Here is a 24,653-nt window from a genome sequence, read left to right on the forward strand (position 1 = left end):
ATTAAATAACTTTTTCCTTTCAAGTTGCTTTTGGCTAAGTGGTGGTGCACGCCTTTAATCCCAGCACTCGGGAGGCAGAGGCAGGCGAGTTTGTGAGTTCGAGGCCAGCCTGATCTACAAGAGCTAGTTCCAGGACAGGCTCCAAAGCTACAGAGAAACCCTGTCTCAAAAAACAAAAAACAAACAAACAAACAAACAAAGTTGCTTTTGGCTATGGTGTTTCTCACAACAATAAAATGCAAAGTAGGACATAAATGTAGAAAGAGCCTACAGAGTCACCACAGATGTAGAATGAGTGGAACCAGCCACAATCACAGCAGCAGTATGTGCAAATGAAGCAGCCTGTCGAACACACATGCTCACTTCTTCATCCATCCTCACAGTACTGATGTCACGAAAGGGATAGAAACAAAAGCAGCATAAATGTGTCTTAACTAGTTTTATGTCAACTTGATGCAAGGTATAGTCATCAGAGAGGAATCTCAATTGAGAAGATGCCTCCGTAAAACTGGGCAGTAGGCAAGTCTATGGGGCATTTTCTTTTCTTTTTTTTCTGTATACATTTTTATTTATTTGTTTTTATTGAGCTATATATTTTTTTCCACTCCACTCCTCTCCTTTCCCCTTCTACCCTCTTCCTTAATCCCAATGCTCCCAATTTACTCAAGAGATCTTGTCTTTTTCTACTTCCCAGGTAGATTAGATCCATGTATGTCCCTCTTAGGGTCTTCTTTGCTGTCTAGGTTATCTAGGAATGTGAACTGTAGGCTATTTTTTCTTTGCTTTATGTCTAAAAACCACTTATGAGTGAGTACATATGATAATTGTCTTTCTGGGTCTGGGTTATCTCACTCAAAATGATGTTTTCTAGATCCATCCATTTGCCTGCAAATTTCAAGATGCTATTATTTTTTCCCACTGTATAGTAGTCCATTGTGTAAATGTACCACATTTTCTTTATCCATTCTTCGATCGAGGGGCATTTAGGTTATTTCCAGGTACTGGTTATTACAAATAATGCTGCTATGAACATAGTTAATAAGCACATATCCTTGTGGTATAATTGAGCATTCTTTGGATATATATCCAATAGCAGTATTCCTGGGTGTTGAGGTAAGTTGTTTCCTAATTTTCTGAGAAATCACCATACTGATTTCTAAAGTGGCTGTACCAGTTTGCACTCCTACCAGCAATGGCATTTTAATCAGTGATTGAGGGAGGAGGGACCAGTGCATTGTGGGTGGTGTCTTCCCTGGGCTGGTGATAGGCTGAGCAAGCCATGAGAAGCAAGCCAGTAGGTAATACCCCTCAAAGTCTCTGAATCAGTTCCTCCTTCCAGGTTCCTGCCCTGCTTAAGTTCCTGTAAGCTGAATTAACCCTTTCCTCCCCCACTTGGTCAGAGTGTTTCAGCACAGTAACCCTAACTAAGAGCCTCTGCGTAAATACACATTAGAAGAAAAGTATGAAGAACAATCTGAAAATGGTTGCCAATAGGACAAAAGAGACACAGAGAACAGTAGGCTTGGTTACTAAAGTAGAGTGCTGAACTAGAATTTCTTAAGCCTGTGATTAGCCTTTGCTAACTTTGGTGACAGAGTAAACATAACAAGTGCGTGCGATTAATTCATATCTGCACTACCATCACTAGTGAAAGGGACCCAGAACAATATAGAGGAGTCCGTGTAAAGTCATTTACTTAATGCAGCATATATAATCTTTAAATAATTATCTGATTAATCTCACCCTTTTTGCTTAAAAAATTAAGTTTTCAAGACTTCAAAACCTCCAGTTTTCTGTTGAAAGCGATGCATGAAGAACATTCATGAGCTGCCCCATGGCTTCCCTCTGCCCTAGTGTTTAGGGCATGCTTATTTTTAGGATACTCACTAAGAAACAAAAAGGATTCAAACAATTCACTCTAAAGTCAGTCAGCAAGCCATTTCTCTAACACTGAAAAGAACTGGGTTAATCATCTAAGCTGTACACTAGAGGTTAAAAAGTGAAGAAGGAAAAATATAAGACTAAATAAATGGATGTAGGACAGCTATCTTTCAAATTCTAAATTAGTGTTACTAATTATTTGCTTTCCCTTGGGAGATGCACCTATTTTAAAAAGCCTCTTCAGTGATACATTAAGCCAATAAAAACTCAAGCATTTGTTACCACAACAAAGTTTGATTGTGACTGTTGCCACCCCCTCCACAGTGATAGTAAACACCATTCAGGTAACTAAATGACCAAAGGGCAGTTTCCAACCTCTTCTAGTCAAGGGTGTTTTGGCCAGATCTTACACACTCCCATACCTGGCACAAGGCACAGAGCAAATAGTTATTTACCTCTACTTCACATCCGCATCCCATGCCTGTTGTCAAAAGCTGGATCTTATTACCATGTCCAGAACCTTAAGCTCTGATCTCACTTGCTGGTCAGAACCTTGACTTTGCATTTTTCCATGGTTAAGATCAGTTTCACACTCATCACAATCCTAACTCCACATCTCTGGATTCTCCAGTTTCTAATATTAACATGCTCGTTTTCTTTCTTCTGTGTCAATCCTGCCCTCACTACTACATCAGTTATACGTTCACCAAAAACGTTATTTCTTTGCTTCTCCCCCTAATAACAAGATAAAATAGTGTCTGCTATACTGCATACCAGGTGGTGTGCTAATAAACACCTGACTTGCTTTCACATAAGCTAATTCTCACAATTATCTTAGCAAGTGAATAGATACTATCACAGGCTACATTCTATTTCCTCTTTAGGAAGATAAAGGTTCCAAAGCTATCAGTCTGCACAACTCAAAACCTATGCTTCCAATCACTACATTACACAGCCTTTGCTATAGCTGGATGTGTGGATATGTACAAGCTCATGTTGGAACTCCTGGTCCCCAGATGGGGGTGCTATTTGGTGAGACCTCAGAACACTTAGGAGATGGAGCTTCAGTGGCAGATGGAACATTAGAGGTCAGTCTTTAAGGGTTACAGACCATCAAGGGTTCTGGTCTAGCTACCTCTGCTCACATCTACTACCATGGTGTAACATGTCACAATTCTCTCCACCAAAAAATGAAGCCACCCACTAACCTACCATCCATCCCACTGTACCATGAGTCAAAATAAATCTTCTTCATTGAGTCATTTCTACCAGGTGTTTTGTGTGTGTGTGTGTGTGTCTCTCTCTCTCTCACACACACACACACAAATAACTAATAATGTACAGCCAAGCTCGAACTTCTCCTTCTACTTCATTCACTCCACTCTTGCTCCTAAGCTAGGCTATGTGCCCTACTGTGGAAAGATACAAAAAGTGATAATCAATTTGAGACAATCAAGGAAGGAAGAAAAAAAGGAAGGAAGGAAGGAAGGAAGGAAGGAAGGAAGGAAGGAAGGAAGGAAGGAAGGAAGGAAGGAAGGTTGATTTGTATATTTGTGTGTGTGTCTGTCAGTCTGTCTGTCTGAGGGGGAAGGGAAGAGTATGGTGGCACATACCTATAATATCAAGCAGCAGAGAGAATGGGAAAGATAGAAGTTCAAGGGTAGCCTGAGCTACATAGTGAGACTCTATCAAGAAAGGAAGGAAGGAATGAAGGAGGGGTCAGGAGAGAAAGGAGGGAGGGAAAATTCATTATCTCTAGTCTCTCAAAATGAGGTTACCTGTTCTAGTTCATGAAACCTTTGTCCAATCCCACAAAGTTACAATAGATCAAGATAGGTATGTAGCTTAATAGCAGAATGTTTGCCTAGCATATGAGGAACTCTGGGTTGGATCCCCAGCAATTACAATGAATTTATATTCTTAAAATATTGTTATTAGTCTAGTACCCTACTCCAACCATCTAAAAGCTCAAAATTTAAAAAGAAGACAGATTCCCATGATAAGAATATTTACTATAATAGCATAATGTTCCCTTTTTCCTACATAGTTTACTTAATCTTAAACAAGTTAGTAAAGAAAGAAGTGAAGTAGATGCTACCCCGCAAAAGATGAGTAACACAGTCACTACTGTATCTGAGAACTCTGCTTACTACTACTATTTGACTAAGTGCAGGGTTTAAATGACCTTATCACCTACACAGCCCAGGAGCCTTTCCTAGGGATTCTCACTTAAAATCACACAACACAGAAATTACTGAGACAATGTGTTTGAATTTATGAGGAACTGGGTGCTAAACAGACCTTACTTTGATATCATAACAAAAACTAAACTTTATATAGTTACCTATTATTTCTTTATTCATCAAAACCAACATTAAATCTTCAAAACAATGCCTTAAAAGATGTATAAAGTCAGAGAACCATCAAACCTGATTATAATGTATCTCATTAGTCTTTACATTAAATATATATAGTTATAGCTTATAATTGTGTAAACTGAGACGCAGGGAAGGGAAGTGGTACATTCAAAGTTATGAGCTAGTAAAGATCACAGGCAAGATTTCAACCTACGATTTCTAAGTCCATAATCTATGGCTGTGCATCCCTTCAGATCACAATCCTATCACAAGAGCAGATTAACAGTCAATCTTTTTTTAAAAAGTTCTCTGGGCTGAGGATTAACTCAATGGGAGAGGACTTGCCTAGCACACACAACTGGGTTTGATCCCCAATTCCACCAAAAACAGAATCTCAGTTGATACTGACACAAAGGTTGTCAGATACTTTATTTGATATCAGTGCTATAAAATTTATTTTGCTGATGATTCCTGCTATGTGCCCTCTGTATAAGCAGGGGTTTGTGCTGGTTGTAAAGAGCCACAGTCCTCAACTTTATTAAACACATCATCAAGTGCAGAGACCACTGGCTGTGGAGTGACTTCCAGCTACCTAAAACGGAGCTGGTTTCCCAGCCACCTTTTTACCAGAGGCACAAAACAGCCCTCTGACTCTCAAATACACATCACAGAATTAGCTTAAGTTTCCCTCTCCTCACACCTCACAACACTTACAGAGGACAAAACCTCCACTTATCTGGAATGGAACTAACTTATAAAATACAAGAACACCTGAGGTATCATTAAATCTTAATTTTATGTAATTTACTTTGAATTTTCCCACTTATAGTTCCATATTAAGATTATCTTGGTGTTAACATTGGCATTTTATTAGACATAGACATAAAATAATTACTATCAAATTTCATTATAAATACATATACTAATAAGCACACACACAAACGTGCACTTGTATATAGCCAATCACAACTTAAAATGTATTCCTATTGGTGATGATACAGGCAGAAAAGTATAATAATGAAGACCATAGTCCTGTAGTACTTTGCACAGTAAATGGAATGTGTTGAAGGTCTGCTTTTGTTCCTGAGGTAGGGTGCTGAAAGTTTGAAGGTATGCAAAATGCAAAGGTGTCCAGAAGCTCTTCCCTGTTAGGTTTTTATGACAAGTTTAGGTTTGTTTTTATTTTAAGAAAACCTTTTAAAAATGTTTCTAAGACATATTTTTGATATGTTATGGCATAACAGGAGAGATAGATCAAGCAAGAAAATGTAAAAGAAAAGCTCAGAAAGGAAAGTAACAAGGCAAGCAACCTTTGGGAGACAAAGAACTGAAGTCTGGCACCTATAAAAAAAGAGGTGATAAGTAGCTTCTGCAGGAAAGGACAAGACCCAGATACTGAACTACAGAAGACAAATGGACTGATGGGATCAGCCTTTCAGGAAGCACTTATTCAGAAATGCTGGCTACCAGGCACTGGTCTCAATTCTCTAGCACAATCTAATAATGCTTTATGCCTAGACTAGACTTTGTCAGGTAGCAATTAGTGACTGGGTACTTAGAGTACTGATGGGAAGAGGAAGAGAAAAATTGAAATGATATAAAAGGACAGTCAGGCTCTAATAACAAGTAAACACATTTAGACTAAAAAGCGATGAATTAAATTTCACATTTGGAAGGCCAGCAAGACATTCTAGAGGAGACACATTGTGGAACCACAACACCAGAGGACCAGCAAAGTATCTTGGCCTGAATTTCAGGGACAGCTACCTAAACTCCATATTTGGAAGTGATATCATGGAGATGATGACTAAAATCCAGAGTGAATAATATGACCCACACAGAGTTCAAATAACACATAATAGTTCCTGGCTGCTCACCTGACAGATATGCTGGTAAATAAGGAACTGAGTAATAAAAAATGCAATACAAACAAATCAGTTATAACACTTAGAAGATCATGAGCCAACAAGTCAGTCTGGAAAAGCTTTGTGGAACAAGGACTCCTTCTCCCTACCCAACCCCTCACCCAGACTGTGAGCTGGGGGTTGGGCCTTTTTAGGTACTGTGATGAATGTGAATTTCCTTTGCTGTGTATATACCTAAAAGAACCAAAGACAGCTACTGTGGAGACCAGCAAACCCATAATTAAGGATATACTACTAACAATACCCAATTATGAACTCAATCTAAGTGCCCCTCAATGGATGAATGAATGAAGATTCATTGTATATATAATTTTGTGATATTTGTGATATATATATATATACCAACCCATAAAGAAAGATGAAATTTTTCTATTTGCAGGAAAATGGAACTAGAAATCATCATGCTAGTGAATTAAAACAGTCCCACAAAGACAGGTACTGCATGTTTTTTCTCATGTGTGTAATCCAGGAGATGGGGAAACCTAAAAGTAAAAATGAGACTATTAGGAATATGCACTGACAGGCAGTGGGGAAAATAAGAAAAAATAATAGGGAAATATCAAAGTGCATTCTAGCCATGTACAGAACTCTTATTTGGTAAAATCAACATAGGCCAACTTTTTAAAAGAATGTCAGTTTATGCAGACATTATTGTAAAGTATCTTTTGGTGTTTATTTAATATTCATTTATTTTTATTTTATGTATATGAATGTTTTCCCTGTATGTATGTATGTATGTATGTGCACATACAGATGTGCAGTGCCAGGAAAGGGCACTGGATACCCTGCAACTGAAGTTACAAACAATTGTGAGCCACCATGTAGATGCTAGAAATCAAACCAGGGTCCTCTACCAAAGCAGTAAGTGCTTTTAACCACTTGGCCATCTCTCCAGCCCCTCTAATTTTTTTTTAAATGGTCAAAACCTATTGGGATGAGTCAGGCAGCCACTTGACTGACAGCTTGCAAAAGCTTGTGCCTGATTGCCTAAAGCTATCAGAAAGTCTCTTCCTGGTCAGTTATATGGCTCTGCAAGCTAAGGTATTTAGTGCCAAACCTGACAACCTAAGTTCAAGCCCCAGGACCCACAAGGGAGAGAGACCCATTCTCACAAGTAGACCTCTGACTGCCATATATGACGTGTATATGCACACATGTACACATATGAAAAATAAGTAAAAGAATGTTTTTAAGAAGTCCTTTCTTTGGCAATAAGCTAAACTGTCATCATAGCAGTTGGCTGCTTTGAACACTCTATGATTGTTCTGAGGAAACTACACTCCAACTGTCAGGAACAGAAGTCCTGACTTCTGTCTCAGGAGGCTTTGCTCGGGAACAACCATGTACAATGACAATAAGCCTCAGTGAACTGGGTGACTGATGTCATATACTCTGCAGCTAATCTCACTTAAGATGGGAAGAGCAGCACCTCCTCATTGCATCATCAAAAGGCCTGTGACAGTGCTTATTGTGTATATGTAAAGCATGCTATTGGGACTAGAAGCCAGGCACTGTGAAGTAAGGCTGTGATTGGTGCCAGGCTGTTCACAAGCATGCCATGCCCCTATGGCTATATAAACACACTGGTTTTTACTCTATTCAGGCCGATTCCAGTGGCTTCTCTCTGGTGCACTTCCCCTTGTGTTGCAACACTAGGTTCCAATAAAGGTTTCTCCCAAGTGGACTTCTATTGCCTATTTGGGGTTTTTACTACAGGTAGAACAGACTGAGCTGGGAATACCAAGAAAAGATGAACCCTTGGGCTTTCAATCTCAAGCATCCTGAAGCAGCAACTAAAACCTGCTACAGAGTGACGGTCAAAAGAATCCAGGCCACTCTATTTATTCAGCAGTTAGAAGATGTCTTCAGAGTTCCAGAAAGAGGCAGAGAGTACAGACTAAGGAATGTGACAAAAAAAAAAGACAGCAGAATAAGAAATATCACATAGGGGAGGATCCAGCCAGAGTTGCTTAGAGCTGTCAAGAGTTAAGAAGCACCAACACCCCAAGTTCAAGGGCTGCAAAACTAGCTGCTGAGTGCAAGGAGCCACAGACATTCACAGCCCAAAGCAGTAAACCACTGACCTGAGCACCAAGCTGTAAGTAAGTCTCTGGCCTAGAAAGTGTGGAGCCATGAGTCTCTAGTTTTCAAGGCTGTATGGCTTTCAAACGGAGCGTCCTTTTGCACTCTGTTTGTAGGCCTGCAGGCCTCTGGCACTCAAGAGCTCAGGGATATCAACACTATGGAAACTACTCCTCTTGCCTGCTCATGATTTCTACCCCATAAGAATAAAGAGACCTTCAGCCAGTCATCTGTGACATGAAGAACAAGAAACAACGGGACATAGTAGAATGTGGGAGTTAGACAGGGATTTAGAAAGACAAAAAAAAAAAAAAAACCTCTCTCATGGCCTTCACTTTGTGACAGTAAAGAAAGAAACTATGGAAGTCGTTCAAAGTCATTCAACTGTCAGTGTGAAAGCATAATTTCCACGAAGCAAGAATCTGATTAAAACTGTTACCTACTGGTCCTCTACGATCTTCCACGACTTCCTATAGAGCTTTTCACGTCTCACCTGCATGTTTTCCTCAAGAAAAAGTCAATTTTCTTCTTTATTTTCCTCATAGTAAAATAATTATTTTAGGCAAGTTTACCATTTCTCTTAATAATATATGAAGTACCAATATTCTAGGTAACCTATAAAAAGGGGGGATTTTAAGGTTAACTGAGGTATAACTGACAAAATTTGTGTACGTTCAAGATATACAATATAGTGAGGTCTTACCTCTGATAAACTGACAACTTACACACACACAGACACACACACACACACGGCCATCAGGATGCTTTGAGAAACACACACATTGTTGAGTGGATACCAGAATTAATCTAATTAACTTATCAATTAACTCACACACAATTTGACACTAGACAACCCATTGCTGTGTTCTTCCTCGGGGAAAATCACCTCTCCTGCTCCCAACTTTCCTCAGTTGCCTGTAGTTCTTTATGTAGGGTTGAGGCCTCACAAGCTTTTTCCTGCCCACTTTATCAGTTTCACTCCACAGGCACCACCTAGTGGTTGGAATATGAAACTGATGTCCAATCTGCTCATCTTAGACTAAAGTCTTATCAGGCTCAGTTATCACTTTGAACACCTGAACCAGGAAACAAAGCAACTGAAGAGCTTAGGTGACAGAAACAGAACCCAAATACTTGTCTACAGAAAAGCAAACTTGTCCTTACTAAAGCCATACTGAAGAAACATTAACTCTAATCCTTTTAGCATTTACAACTAATACTTGTAACATTTAGAATATTTAGCTTAAAATGAAGAGCATAGATCTAAAACAGAAAAAAACTAAATTCTTAACATTTCTTTTTTTAAAAAGGGGGAAAAGATCTTAAAATGAAGAGCATAGATCTAAAACAGAAAAAACTAAATTCTTAACATTTCTTTTTTTTTAAAGGGGGAAAAGATCTTGGTGATCTGTTCGGCAAATGTCTCCTAAGCAAGACACAGAAATCCTAACTATAAAGAAAAACATCAATAAACTATGTCTCAACAAATTTAAAATATTTTACTTTCCAAAAGATACACCTAAGAGAATTAAGAGGCAAACAACCAGCTGGAAGAAAACACTTGGAAAGGACATCCAACAATGAGCAAAGATCCAAACAGACATATCGTCAGAAAAGACTGCTTATGGCTGCTCCATTAACACACATGACCTCCACTGGCCATTGTGAAATCCAAATTATAGCTATTATGGAATATCATTACATCTACATCATCTTGGCTTAAAATTAAGGAGATTGCTCACACAGTCTGCCATAAAATGGTATCATCTCTCCAGAGCAGTTTAGCTATTTCATAAAAGTGTAATAATAGATCCTGCATACAACCCAGCCACTCTACTTCTGGTGTTTAAACGGTGAGCAAGGACAAATGAAACATGGTCTCATGTATCTCAGGTTAACCTCAAACTCACTATGTAGCCGAGACTGTCCTTGAACTACTGATCATCCTGGTTTTAGCTCCCACATTGTAGGATCACAGTATGTGCTACCACACCCAGCTCACACAAAGATTTGTAAATTAATGTTTATAGTCACTTGTTTTTTAATACTCAAAAACTACAAAAATTCCCCACAAACTACCCAAATGTTCATCAACTGATGAATGACAGATAGACAAAATGTCTCACACCCATAAAATTATGAATTTCAATGAAATTATACTGAATAAAGGAAGCTGGACAAAGAGTAGATAATCTTCACTATTCATGACAATAGAATCCCTCAAATTGACAACTAATCTACAGCAATAGAAAACAGATCAACAATTGTCCTGGGTGGAGGAAGAACTAGGAGACATAAAAATCTTGACAAAGGAATACAAAATAACTTTCTGGGATGCCTAATATATTTATTACCTATTCATAATAGTTTCATAGGTAAGTATACATGTAAATACTCACCAGATTTCACCATTTAAATACATACAGCTTATTGGATGTCAATTGTATCTCAAAGATATAAAAATTTTAAAAAAATCCTTGACAGATGACTCATTGTATTATATTCTAAAGCATTTATCCCAGAGATATGAGGACACATGTCTACATTCTACAACAAGCAAAGCTAACCAACAGTCACAAAAAACATGAGTGGTTGCCTAAGGTCAGGAGAAAGATTAACTGCAAAAGGATACTAGTGCAAATGTTCTATATGTTGACTGAAATGCTGGTCAGACAAGGGATCTGTTTTTCAAAATCATTAACTGTATGTTTAATTTATTTATTTGACATATACTCAATAAAGCTATTTGCATAACATTTTAGGAGGGGTCGGATATCATAACATAGAAAACTGACTACACAAAGTTTCTGCACAGAAATTTTCCTCTCTATCAAAAGTAAAATATGTTGTGCCCTGAAAGCAGGTGATTTAAAAGAACAGTAAAAATCACCTTTTGCTGTGGGACAAAGGTCTTGTACCCTGTCACTTATATTGTAGTGATTTAATAAAACGCTGATTGGCCAGTAGCCAGGCAGGAAGTATATAGGTGGAGCAACAAGAACAGGAGAATTCTGAAAAGAGAAAAGGCTGAGTCTGCAGTTGTCATCCAGACGCAAAGGAAGCAAGATGAGAATGCCATGCTGATAAGAGGTACCAAGCCACATGGCTAATATAGATAAGAATTATGGGTCAATGTAAGATGTAAGAGTTAGTTAATAAGGAAGCCTGAGCTAATAGGCCAATCAGTTTATAATTAATGTAGACCTCTGTGGTTTCTTTGGGACTGAATGGCTGTGAGACCCCATAGGGCAAAAACCTCTGTCAGGAAGCTAGATGAGAAGACCTCACTGATAAAAGGTACCAAGACACATGGCTAACACAGACAAGAATAATGGGTTAATTTAAGATGTAAGAATTAGTTAATAAGAATCTTGGGCTAATAGGCCAATCAGTTCATAATTAATGTAGACTCTTGTGTTTCTTTGGAACTGAACGGCTGCGGGACTGGGTAGGACAGAAACCTCCATCACACAACTCTGTATCAAGCTACATTCATTCCCTCTAATCCTTTCACCTATCCTACAAGTAGGTATTAACATTCCTACTTAGATTAGGCAAGGCTTGGGTTCAGAGAAGAGACACAATTTACCCAAGGTCTAACAAAATAAGTGAATAAGCCTCAGTCTCCACATGACTGACTCTCAATGATAAAAACACTTGTGAATAATCAGGAATGACTTCTATGTCATTGAAAATCCATAAAATTCATTTTCCTGCTAAACAATGACTTCTTTGAATACAGGTATCTTGTTAGCCCACACCTATTTATTTATCAGGAAAAGCCTAGCATGTACATGCTTGATAAATATTTGGTATATTTCAATTTAAATTCATAAGAGTCATTATAAAGTAACCTCTAGCTGCACTACAACTCTCTTCCATTATTAACATTTCTGATTGGAGGGAAGATTAAATTGTGAGGCATGTTATCAAGAAGGGCATAAGATATTCAACAATTCTGATGTAATTATCATACACCAGAGTCTTATGAGGAAATGGCAGAAACAGGAACTATGAGAAACTAAGACTCAGCATTTTTTCTTGCCTCCTACTTCTGATGGCCCATATGACCCATGAAAGATACTATACAAATTAAATGTCCATGTCCAAAAACGTAGATTTAAATGATCAAAAGAGTTTGTTCAATGGTTTCACGGCCTTCATTTAGTCCCAACTTGAAGACAGGTATGATTTTTATCACTTGTATAATAAATAGTAATTCTTGATGTAAACACTAAGAAACCACTGTTAACTTCAACTAAGGCTGCAAGCCAAGGAATACAATTCCAAATGTTTACTGGGAGTCCATTATGTATTCTTTAGGATAAAATTCAATCCTTAGCTACATCCCCAAATACATGTATGTAAAACTTACTTATGTTTATTATAGCTACATTATTGTAGCCACATGACTTGGCTTATATTGCATTCAAATGTATATAATCATTTATTTTAATAATTCTATAATATTTTCTTAAAGAAATTTCTAAGCATTTTTGTAAGCAGTCAGATAACTGTACTTACAAGATGAAAACTTGCCCAGCTTTCTCACAACAGTTTCTTGCTATTGAACTCCAAACCTCTCCACTGACTTTATATGGGTCATTTTACAATGATGAAAATAGTTCACCTTTTATTTTGAAGCTAATCCTGCAGATCCCATGAGGCCGCTCTGCCTTCTGATTCACAGAAAGAGCTTGCTGAAGCTTCAGTATGTAGGGGAAAAGAAAGCAGATACCTCCTGCAGTTGTCCTCAGAAGAGAAGACACGGAAAAAGAGATGGGCATCATCCCCAAGCCTCTTACTATTCAGAGACCTAGAACTCCCAAACAGGGACTTCACAGTTTGCCAAGAACAAAGTCATTTGCTATTTGCTATAATGGAAGACAAGTTGCTGAGCTCTATCTATGACTGTCTCTTAATACAGGAAACAATAGTCCTATACAAACAACATATATAAGGAGTCCTGGAATTTCTATGTAAAAGGGTAAATCACCTCAGCAGTTTTTTTTTAAAAAAAAAAATAGGACCTCTGGGGCTCATTAAAAGTACCAGGACAAGGGTGGTACTTTCAGGGGGGGGGGGGAAAGCTCCAACATTCACTTTGCTTCTTTTTCGGAAAAAAACACATGAAACATCTCATTACTCATGAAACCAAGAGTCTTCTAAGCACAACGGAGGCAAAGTACCAGTCGTGAAAGTGTACAGAAACTCTCCTGTGGGGAAGAAGAGAAACTAACAGACATAAGGAAGTCAAGACAAAGGACAGAAACTCATAAAAGCTGTTAACTGAGATAACTATTAAGTTATCTCTGGTGGGCTAGGAAGTTTGCTGCTTTGTTTCCTAAAAATATACCAGCTGGGACCGCTTATGCACTGTTGACAGAATTAGAAGCTCATAAAAGCACTTCAGAAATCATCAGACAATTCTTCAAGTTTGGACATAGAAGTATGCTATGACCAATTATTCTATTTCTAGAAAAGATAACTAAAAGAAATATATCTATTTACCTCAGACTTACATATAGTGCTTATAGAAGCATTCTGCATAAAAGTCCCAAACTAGAAGCAAGGTAGACATCCATCATTGGCATTATAAGTTGTGATACATTCCTACAAGAATATCATACAGCAATGAAAACAAACTACTTATTGCTTTTTGCAACAATATGGATAAACCTCTCTTTAATGTTGAGCAAAAGAGACTAGACACACACAAAAACAAACAAAAAACAGATTGTGGTTCCTATAAAGAAGCTGAAGGGAAAGGAATGAGTCTGTGGGAGGCTACTGGGCCGATCAAATAAATAGTTTGATGTCTTAATGTAATATGTCTTAATGATGATAGCTCCTTGGCTGTGTTCATTTATGAAAGTTAAACAAGTTATATATTTATGACCTTTGAACATTTCTGCGTATATTCAAAGTTTTTTTTAGAAAATAACACACACGTCCCTCTTTAAATGAGATTCCAAATTCATTAATTTTACCTTAAGTATTAAAAGAGTAGACAGAACAGAACCCCACCATACATGACTAAAACAACACTGAAAGCAGAAGACCTCAAAACTAGAAATCATAACAAAAAAGAAAATGCAAAGACATGTGAGGAAATAGAAGCTCTTTAAAACATAGGCATCCAGTAGGGTTTTCTATACAAATTTTTACTTAAGAGGAATAGGTATTCTGTAAGATAGAAATCAAAAACTAGACTACAGAGCGACGTGGAGCTCTTAGTGGGAACCACAATTTACTAACCTGTCTTCATTGCCCCTGAACCTCCTTCACTGCCTGAGTAAAAATGTTTAAAAACTCACAGTACAAAGTAGAAAATACTTTCAAGTGGCTTTAAAAGTAAGCAACATATAAATATGGGTTAGGTGCACTATCTAACAAACACATTCAACACAAAATATCAATAGCATATTGCTAAGACGGAGCATCATTTGCAATATAGCTATACATCTACAAGCCAATCCCATTCAGTTGAAAATGCTCAGCAAAGGAAGCTAACAGGGATCTATTGCTAACTGCAGTTGATAATTTTACTTATACTTTATTAAATTATTGGCAGGAAAAAACAATAGCAGTATTCTCTTAATGACTTTGAAATGTATGCTAAGCTGTGAGAGTTGGAGAAGCAGGGAAAGCAGAAAAGAGACTAAAGTCTAGAATTAACTGGGCACCCACTGTGTACTAAGTGCTCCACACAGTTCACATTTTTGGGAAATAGGGATATTTTCACTTTGCAAATGAAAAAAAAATCAAAGCTCCAAAACTTTAGTAACTTTCCTATAGCCACAAAAGCAATGAATAATAGAATAGGATATAGCCTGATTCCACTGCCCACAAAACATGCTTGTGCACGCATGCACACACACACACACACACACACACACACACACACACATCACAAGTTGCTTAATTCCTCTGGGGTTTTGACCATCTTAAATATACTTCACTGTGTGGGCATGGTGCCATACACCTTTAATTCCAGGACTCAGGAGGCAGAGACAGGTAGATCTCCGTGAGTTCAAGGCCAGCCTGGTCTACAAAGCGAGTTCCAGGGCAGTGAAGGATGTTACAAACAGAGACCCTGTCTCAAAAACAAACAAACAAAATGTGTATATTCAGATCACAAAAAGAACAAGAAAGAATTAAAAACAGAACATGACTTGTCCTTCAAAAAGTGTGAAATCTGGTAGAGAAAAGGCATACAAGTTAAAGAGCATAAAAGAATATTTGTCATTGTTTTTGTTTTTCAACACTGGGTTTCACTGTAGTTTTAGAGTCTGTCCTGGAACTAGCTCTTGTAGATCAGGCTGGCCTCCAACTCACAGAGATCTGCCTGCCTCTGCCTCCCGAGTGCTGGGATTAAAGGCATGTGCCACCACCGCCCGACTTGTCTTTTGAGAGATACAAGTACTAAAACTTGTACTAAAAGCTGAAAGAAGCTTTAATGTTGGGGAAGGCCTCCTGGTGCTAGACTGCAGATGGACCTTGGGATGTTAAATATTAGACAGGTCTGACAAGAGATATTCTGGGATGAGGAAAGGCAGAGTGAAGGGTGACCACATAGATCCAAGTGACACTGAACGAAATTAACATTACTGCTCCAAAAGGTTCAGATCTGACTAGAAACAGCCTAAATGTTCATTTGCTGTTGAACGGATCAACAAAATGTGATACAATAATTCTTCTTTACCCAAGATTTTGCTTTCTGTGGTTTGTTATTCACCCTCAATTACTATTAGAAGATACTGAATGGAAAATTCCAGAAATAAAAAATTCATAAATTATAAATAGCATGCCATTTCTGCAAAAATGGAAAAAAAATTCTTCTTGCACTGTCTTGCAATATAGTACTGTGTGTGTGTTTAAGTATTCCTTATTTAGTAATGGCCAAAGCACAGGGCTAGTAGGGCTGGCAATTTGGATATGCCAGAAAGAAGCCATGAAGTGCCTCCTTTATGTGAGAAAGTGAACTTCTCAATAAGGAAAAAAAAAAACTGTATACTAAGGTTGCTAAAACAAATGGTAGAAAAGATAGTTATCTAAAAATAATAAGGAAAAAGATATTTCTGCTTATTTTGCTGCTGTCTAATCTCAAACTACAAAAGTTATGGTCATATATATACTCGGCAACAATGGAAAATGTGTTAAATATCAGGACTCAGTACTCTGCAGGTTCAGCATCCAGTAGGAGGTCCCGAAACATATGGCCTGTAGTCAAGACAGAACTACTGTATGCATATGCAATAAAACACCATTTATCAACAAAAAGGAAGTAATAATGATGCTCTATCACCCTAAAAACATTTTGCTAAGTAAAAAAAGTCAGATTCAAAGGCCATATCATATACCATTCCATTTATAGAATACCAGAATAAGCAGGTCCACAGGGACAGGAAACAGATTAGTAAGTAGCTTTGAAAAGTTGAAAGGATTCAGAAGTAAGATGTAGCTACAGGCTTCAAGGGAGACAAGAATGTCCTAAAATTGACAGTAGTATTAGTTGCAAAGTTCTGTGAATACATGAAAACCACTAATTGTTCACTTCAAAAGAAAACCATATGGAATGTGAAACACAGTTTAGAAAAGCCATTTTAAAAAGTGAGAAAGAGCCAGGCAGTAGTGGTGCACACTTTTAATCCCAGCACTTGGGAGGCAGGGGCAGGTGGATCTCTGTGAGTTTGAGGCCAGCCTGGTCTAAAGAGCAAGTTCCAGGACAGCCAGGACTACACAGAGAAACCCTGTCTTAAAAGGAAAAAAAAAGTGAGTAACAAACAGGATATACAATGTACAGCCAAGGGGGTCACACTTACCAAGGATTTTAAATGCCTTAAAGGTCTAAGATTATCTAGGAAACAATTTGAGGTTTATGAGTGAAATTTTACTTAATGGAAATACAGTATGCATACTTAGACTCTTCTCTAATAAAACTATTCACATATTTTGAGTACATTCCTAAAATACATGCCAAAAATCACACAGAAGAAAGAGAACAGGAAAAAGATGCTGTGCTCTGAATTTGACTAAGACATAAGCTGTGACTATTGGGAAGTTGTTTTGCTTTAGTTCTAAATGCCACAGATGGGTCTATCAGCATCATATTTATGCAAAACCACAAAATCATCTGTGCTAAGTCTTCAAGCATCGTAATGTTCTAAACTTTCTGTTAAAATGGCAATGATAACTGGCCTGTCACACTTTCAAAGTAAACAATGAATTTGTCTGTCAATGGATGTTGGATTCAATTTAAATGCTATGAGAACTTCCATTAATGTAAAGCTTCGCCTATTGATGCTTACACATTTGACTGAATTCTAATTCAGTATTATTAATATTTCAAGAATGGGGATCGGTGAAGAGACAGCTCAGTGGTTAATTTGTTTTATTAATTTATTTTATATTAATTTATTAATTTATTGATCTTATTAATAATTAATGGCTGTTCTTTCAGAGGATAGAGGCTCCAGTTCCATCGGATCCAATGCCTTCTTCAAGCACTGACTGCATGTGGAGCACAGACACATATGCAGGCAAAACATTTATATACAAAAATAAATAAATATTTTAAATGATTCCCAGAGTTTAAATACACAATAAGAGAACCAAAGAAGCAAATATAACACACAAGTAAATACACAAATCCAATACTAGGAATAGTTAAGCACTCAAAATTAAACCTGAAAATCATCTACAGAGGGAAAAGACTGAAGTTCCTAATTAGGTTCTAGAATATTCAGACAATGTTTTAAGAGAATAAATTATTTAAAATAGAAAGCTCACTACAAGAGAGCAGATAAGAAAGCAAGCTTTAACAGAAACAGTTTGAATACATCTGTAAGACAACCCTACCCCCTCCTGAGTCCTGGAGAAGAAAGGACCCTTCAGGTAATCCTGCCTTAATCCCTCTAAAGAAACCCCACTTTTCCCAAACACACCTGCCCCCAGCAGGTGGTAAGAGGGTAACAATACAAAAGAAGAACCCACATGTAAACAAACTAGTGTTTCCCTATCCATAGGAAACTAAAGGAGACAAGTGAACTCTTTTTAAACTCTCTTCTTTGAAAAGGGGTCTGGGGTATGTCTGTCTCATAAGGCTTTTATGAGGTTCCATAAGGGAAACTTATGTTCGATATCTGAAAAGTGGGGGGGGGGGGGAGGGAAGGGGGTCGTAGGGGAGGGGAGGAACAGGGAGGGAGGGAAGAAAAAAGGAAGGAAAGAAGGAAGGAAGGAAGGAAGGAAGGAAGGAAGGAAAGAAAAGAAAAGAAAAGAAAAGAAAAGGAAGAAAGACATAGACAATTTAGTTCTCTCAACAGTAAAAGCAAAGTAAAAAAAAAACAAACTTAAAAAAATGTTTATCAATGACATCTAGAGTGAGGAGTCTATGAGGAGTCTATAGGTCTCTCTGTTTCCTGATTATAAGTAAGAGTTTACACTAAAAGAAAAGCATGCCACAGGAATGAGCAGGACTTATTTTCAATCATTAACTGCTGCATATCAAGAGAAATATATCCAGTATTCTTCAACTGTTTAATCATGTGCAGAAGAATCATGGTGAAAGCCAATGGGCAGGAAAGGTCTCATGATGAAGCACTGGCTGCCCTGGTATTCCCTACATAGCCAAGGCTGTCCTTCAACTCTCAGCAATTCTCCTGCAACAGCTTCCCCAAACACTGGGATTACAAGTATGGCCACCAAGTTCCCCTTCTCTTTGCTTGCTTTCTTGTGCTCATCTGTCTGTCTACCTGCCTGTCTATCTGTTTGGCTTGGTTTTTGTTTGTTATATTCATTGAAGACCATAATCAACAGGGTCTGAATGGTAGGTATATTGATAAATAGCAAGAATAGAAACTCAGGGTGCCACCAAGAGATAAATAATAATTAAGAAAAATCCTGGAGAGAGGCTAATCCTCTCTCTTGCCCATGTGAAGTAAACTGTGGTGAACAGTTTACTTCACATGGGCAAGGCCCTGAGTCTGAGAAAGAGAAGGAGGAAGAATCTTATATACTCATTCAATAAACATCATGGGACTGGAAATGTGATCCATCGTCTATAATCAAGAACAGAACAAGAAGCTGGTCAGCACTTGAAACTAGTAAAGTAGACGTAAGCAAAGGAAACAAGGAGAACAGACATTGTAGGAGGTAACACCAGTTTTCAAAATCTGATTCCCAACAGCAAAAGTGAAGACTAATTTACCAAAAGGAAAAAAGTGCATAACAGATTAAAATAATTTTTAAACATATACAAAATGCCTAGGACATTTTCTATTTCTGAAGACTTTTCATCAATACATTTACCTTTTAAATGATTCTGAACATTTGTATTAATATGTTCATAAATGCATATGAAGTTGATTCCAGTAAGGTCCTGAAGTCTGTAAGTTAAAAGAGTAAGAACAGTCCCCACTCCCTGCCCTCCACCCCCAGCACGGGACTGGAGACCTTTGCGTTTGATATAATGTAGAATCATCAGACGCATACATCATACAATATAATCATTTGTCTTAAGCTATTTGAGCCTTTGAGATGGTCTGAAACTTAAATGAGAGTAGATTCAATTTAATTTTTTAAAAAAGAAACGCTTGTGCAATGTAAAGCTCATACTGCAAAACTAATATAAACAATATATCCAGAGCATAAATCTGTATTTGTGAAATTTTTCTATATAGTAAACAGCATGTAATATTCATACTCTACATGAGCTTTAAAATTAATCACTAGATACCCTTAAATCTTATCTATCCTAACTGACTCCTGCATGAGCAAAGTTGGAAAGTAATTTTAAAAGGATGTGATTCAATTCAAACCATTAGCTGTTCTGCTTTTCCTCCTGCAGGCAATGTTCTTTAAATTAGATGTTATTTGATTTCAGTTCTCAAATTCATAAGCCCAAGCCTAACCTAATTCACAACATAATTATGATGCATGCAGAAAAAGTAGTTTGTTCAAGTGGGAGAGTAAATCTGAACACCATCGACAATTGAAACATGACATTTCAGAAACAGTTCTTGTTTGCCCCACAGGCAAAGAGCAGCAATTTGGTAGAAAGACTGAGACATACCTGAGCAGGTAAACAGCCCTGTCGATATCACTGAGGTCTTCATCAACCGTCAATCTTTCTATTTCTTCTGGTGTCTGTCAAGTATAATATGCAAATTAGATGTACAAACATTGGTCCCTCTTGCCTCCCAAAGACCCTCGAAGACCCTACTGGTGAAAAAGTTTCACAGTTATAGCAACGACAACTCATCCAGAGTCTGATAATTCCTCCACATTATAGCAAACACAAAGGTCTTCAGTTGGGGACTGGGCGCGGGGACTGTTTTTACTCTTAACTTGCCGAGTCCAGGACCTCGCTGGAATCAACTTCATATGTATATATACCACATGTGGACACAGATACGTATATTCACATATTTTTATCTCCAACAGAATCCTCCAAGACTAAAGCATTTTTTCCACACCAGGGAATGCTTTAAAGGGGTGGGGGTGGGGGGAGGGTTGAAGACTGCGAGTTGAATGGCATCGAAAAGGACAAGCTTTGGAGATCCGTTGGGAACCAAAGAGCCTCAGACTAAAAGGAAATCGAAGGTTCAAGAGAACTATGAGGGAGTGGCCAGATGAGAAGGGAGAGGGTCCCGAAACTAGGTTTACCGTCTGTAAGGATGAGGGTTGGAGTCTCAGAAGGCTGGGAAGATGACTCTGCGGGGTGGGGGAGCTAGTGAGGGGGGGGGTTGACTCCCTCAAGGGGGCTGTGGAGCAGGGTCCCATCTACAGTCCTGGAGGGGCTGGGAGGAAACGGATGCATGGTGACTCTGGATGGGAGAGGTTTTGAAACCCTAAACTAGGACAACTCTGGGAAGGGTGCCTCTCTTCGGGAGGTGAAGGGAGGCCATGCTCCCCTGGGCACCAGGAGACCGGAGCTTGAGCGTATGAAGAGGTTGGGGGGTGGGGGTGCGGGGTGACCGTGAATGGATGGGACCTGGGAAGTCCGGGTGAGAGAGGGAGGTAGGGCTCTGTGAACCCGAGAGTGGGCCAGCATCCAGAACCTGGGAACACGGACCCAGAGAGAAGCCGGCTGCGGATGAGGGGTACACCGAGGCTGGCTACAAGAACAGTGGCTTGGCCGTTCGCGGGGGAGGCCGGAGCCGGGTGGGGCTCAGGATGGCCGCAGTCGAGGGACCGAGTCGGGGGGACGGGCTGGTTCCAGTCGGGGGACAGTGCTGATTTCAGTTCCGAGACAGAACTGGCCGCAGTCAAGGGACCCAGCTGGTTCCAGTCCGAGGAAGGAGCTAGCCTCAGTGAGACGGGGCTAGCTCCAGTCAGAGTTAGGGGCTGGCTTCGGTCAGGGGAAGGGGCAGGCTTCAGTCAAGGGGACAGGGACAGGCCGACCCTCGGCTGCGGCGGAGAGTGAGGCTCTGAGGCGGCTGCGGTGACACGGCGACCGGGGCCGTCGGACGCCGCCGGGTCGGGCGGACCGCCCTGAGGGGAGCGTCTCTCGGCCCTGCGCACCTTGAGGCTCCGGCGGACCGGCCTCTCGATGATGGTGAGTTCCTGCAGGTCCTCCATGTAGCCGAACAGGCTGTTCTGCCCGAAATCCATCGCGACGCCGGCGGCGGGCGGCGGCGGATGCATGGACCGCCGAGGGGGGCTCCCTCGCCGGCCGGCCCGAGCGGCCCCGAGATGCCGGACGCGCGCAGCCCCGCGCCGCCCACCAGAAGGACTCTCTGGTCCCGCTCTCGACCGCGGGCGAGCGGAGCGAGAGGCCGCGGGCGGCGAGAGACCGAGCGCGGCTGGAGCCCGAGCGCAGCGCGCCGAGGGGGCGGGGTGGGTGGAGGGGGCGGGGCGCGCGGAGGGGGCGGGATCAGAGCAGGGAGCCGCCTCAGCGGCCGCTTCGGCCCCGCCCCCGCCCCGGACCGGAGGGGCTGCGCGCGCCGTAGGACGCAACTGCCTCGCAACGACGCGCCCCGGTCGGGCTCCCTCGGCCCGCGCCCCGCCCTCAAGGGGCGCGCCCCGCCTCTCAGCGCGTGCGCAGAGCTCTCCGCGTTCCCAGGCGGCCGGGAGGCGGACTGGGGGCGGGGAATGGGCGCGGGCAGACTAAGCCAATGAGAGTGAAGAGGTGGGGAGAGGACGGTGGGTTGGGCTGTCACGTTCCTGTGAGAGTAACTTTCCGGTTAATTGGTGGCTACTCTGTCTGCCCTGCTGCCTGGCCGCTGACTCGGACAAGCCCCTGTTAGCTTAGCTCCCCGGGCCTACGGGACCCTTGAGTGGCCAATCGGACGATTAGTGCGCAGTGTGTGTCTGAGGGTAGGGGACGGAGTATAGGAATACAATCCTGCAGCGCTGACACTGGGGGAAGGGAAAAATCCCAAAGGGCCTCCTAGAAGAGAGACGTAAACTGAATCCTGAAAAATCAGTGAGGCTTTACTAAGAGAGGCTAGAGCCAGCCCTTTTAGAATGAAACATGGACCTCTTCAAGTTGTGATGAAGAGCGGCTATTCCTAGGGTATAGGAAGCTAGTGCTGGGCACAGTGGGGTGAGTGGAAAGTGATACTTAAGACCTTGGTGGAGTAGTGCCTTGCTCTAGAGGAGCTCACAGACTCGTTTATATTTAGTTCTAGCAAGAATAAGGCAGGTGAGCTGAAGAGATGATTCGGTTAAGAAGACTGGCTGCTCTTCCAAAGGACAAGGGTTCAATTCCCAGAACCTACGTGGAAGCTAACGACCTTCTGAAACTCCAGTTTCAGGGCATTTCACCTCCTGAACAATGCACACATGTGGTACACAACCATACATGTAGGCAAAACACCATACACATAGTTTTTGAAGGAAGAAGGGAGTGTGGGATCAAGATGGCTCGGTGGACAAAGGAGCTTGCTGCCACACTTGACACCCTGAGTTCCGCCTGTTAAACATACTTAGGTGGAAAGAGAGAACTGACTCCTACAAGTTGTTCTATAACCTCAACACTCTCTCCATCTTACACGTCTGCACGCGTGCATGTGTGTGCGTGTGTGCGTATGTGCACACACAAAATTTTTTTGAAGATGGACTGAAGGGATGGCTCAGTGAGTAAAAGCACTTGCTGTGCAATCTTAAAGAAATGAATTCAGATCCCAGCACACACACAGAAAAAGAAAAAGCAACTTGAGCCTGCAACCCCAGCACTGTCGGGACAGGAGACAAAAGAATCTCTGGAGTTTACAGGGTGCCTTCACTTCTCAGTGAGAGTATGCCATTCCTGGTGCGATACTGGGGATTAAAGCTAGGGCTCCATGCAGAGGCCAACAACTCAGCTACTTTTCCAGCCTGTCTTTATATTCCCATGCCTTAGTTATGCAGCACTCCTTCAGCTACATTGTCATTTTTCATGATCTCATTTACTGCCCATCATCTGTGGTCTGAAAATCTACCCCCCTCAATAAACTTTCCAACACTTTAAATCATGCTCTACTTGAAGTAAAGATTATCTCATGCCATTCTGTTCATCCTAGCTGAGACAGAACATGAATCACCCCATGCTCAGAGTATCCATATGGTATACACCAACCACCCATTAGTCACTTGGCAGCCATCTTGGTTATCAGGTAGGCTGTTGTGGTGTCACGGTACTTGTGTTTAGGTTAGATTTATTTTGCTTAATTTATTTATTTAATAAATTAATAACATTCATTGTTAGTTCCCTTTATGACTCCCTTACGCTGCCTACATCATAAACTATTTTGGATATGTGTTTATAGAGGGGAAAACAGAATATACAAAGTCGGATGTTTATCTTAGGTTTCAAGCATCTGGTAGGCATCTTGAAATATATTCCCTAAGGATAGAAGGGGGGACTAATGTCTGTCTTAATATCTGATAGAGTGCTTCTCCCCCACCATTCACTGTTGGTTTTTTCCAATGTTTCTTTTGAAATTCACAATAGAAATCATTGGTGGTGAGCCCACAGCTAACATCCTGATTTTATGTTCCCTAGTCTACAAAGAGTCAAGGAGCCATGGAAAGGGGCAGAAATATGATGGGGAGGAGGTAAAGTCATGGGGTGTTGTGGGATATTTCTTTAAACTGTGTGAAGATGTGTCCCTGTAGCTGGTTTAATAAAAAGTTGAATGACCAATAGATAGGCAGGAGAGGTTAGGCAGGACTTCCGGACAGAGAGAGGAGAACTCAGAGGGTTAGAACCAGAGGCACACGAGAGATGCCAGCAAGATGCAAAGCAAGTTAGAAATACAGAATGGAAGAGAGGAAAAAGTCACATGACAAAACATAGATTAATCAAAGCAGGTTGGTTTACGTTATGAGCGCTAGCACAGAACAAGTCTAATCTAAAGGCAAAGCTTTCGTAATTAATAATAATTTCTGTGTCATTATTTGGGGCTGGCGGTCCCACAAAAGA

General features: G+C 40.3%; 1 protein-coding gene across 2 annotated transcripts in view; it reads right to left on the reverse strand.

Annotated features, from left to right (window-relative positions):
* Ppp4r4 (protein phosphatase 4 regulatory subunit 4) overlaps positions 1–22,012 on the reverse strand; it is a 102,642-nt gene extending 80,630 nt beyond the window's left edge. Inside the window, exons 1-2 of one of the 2 annotated variants that reach the window (XM_048431185.3) lie at positions 21,770–22,012; positions 20,319–20,392 (exon numbers count right to left, since the gene is read on the reverse strand). In XM_048431185.3, the coding sequence (XP_048287142.3) occupies positions 20,319–20,392; positions 21,770–21,892 (197 nt within the window). In that variant the 5' untranslated portion in view covers positions 21,893–22,012. The remainder of the gene's footprint in view (positions 1–20,318; positions 20,393–21,769) is intronic. The other variant, XM_085697873.2, reaches the window with a different exon arrangement.
* Between the last annotated feature and the right edge of the window lie 2,641 nt (positions 22,013–24,653).

This window comes from Myodes glareolus, chromosome 11 (assembly GCF_982192425.1).
Source record: "Myodes glareolus chromosome 11, mMyoGla1.1, whole genome shotgun sequence".
Lineage (NCBI taxonomy): Eukaryota > Metazoa > Chordata > Mammalia > Rodentia > Cricetidae > Myodes > Myodes glareolus.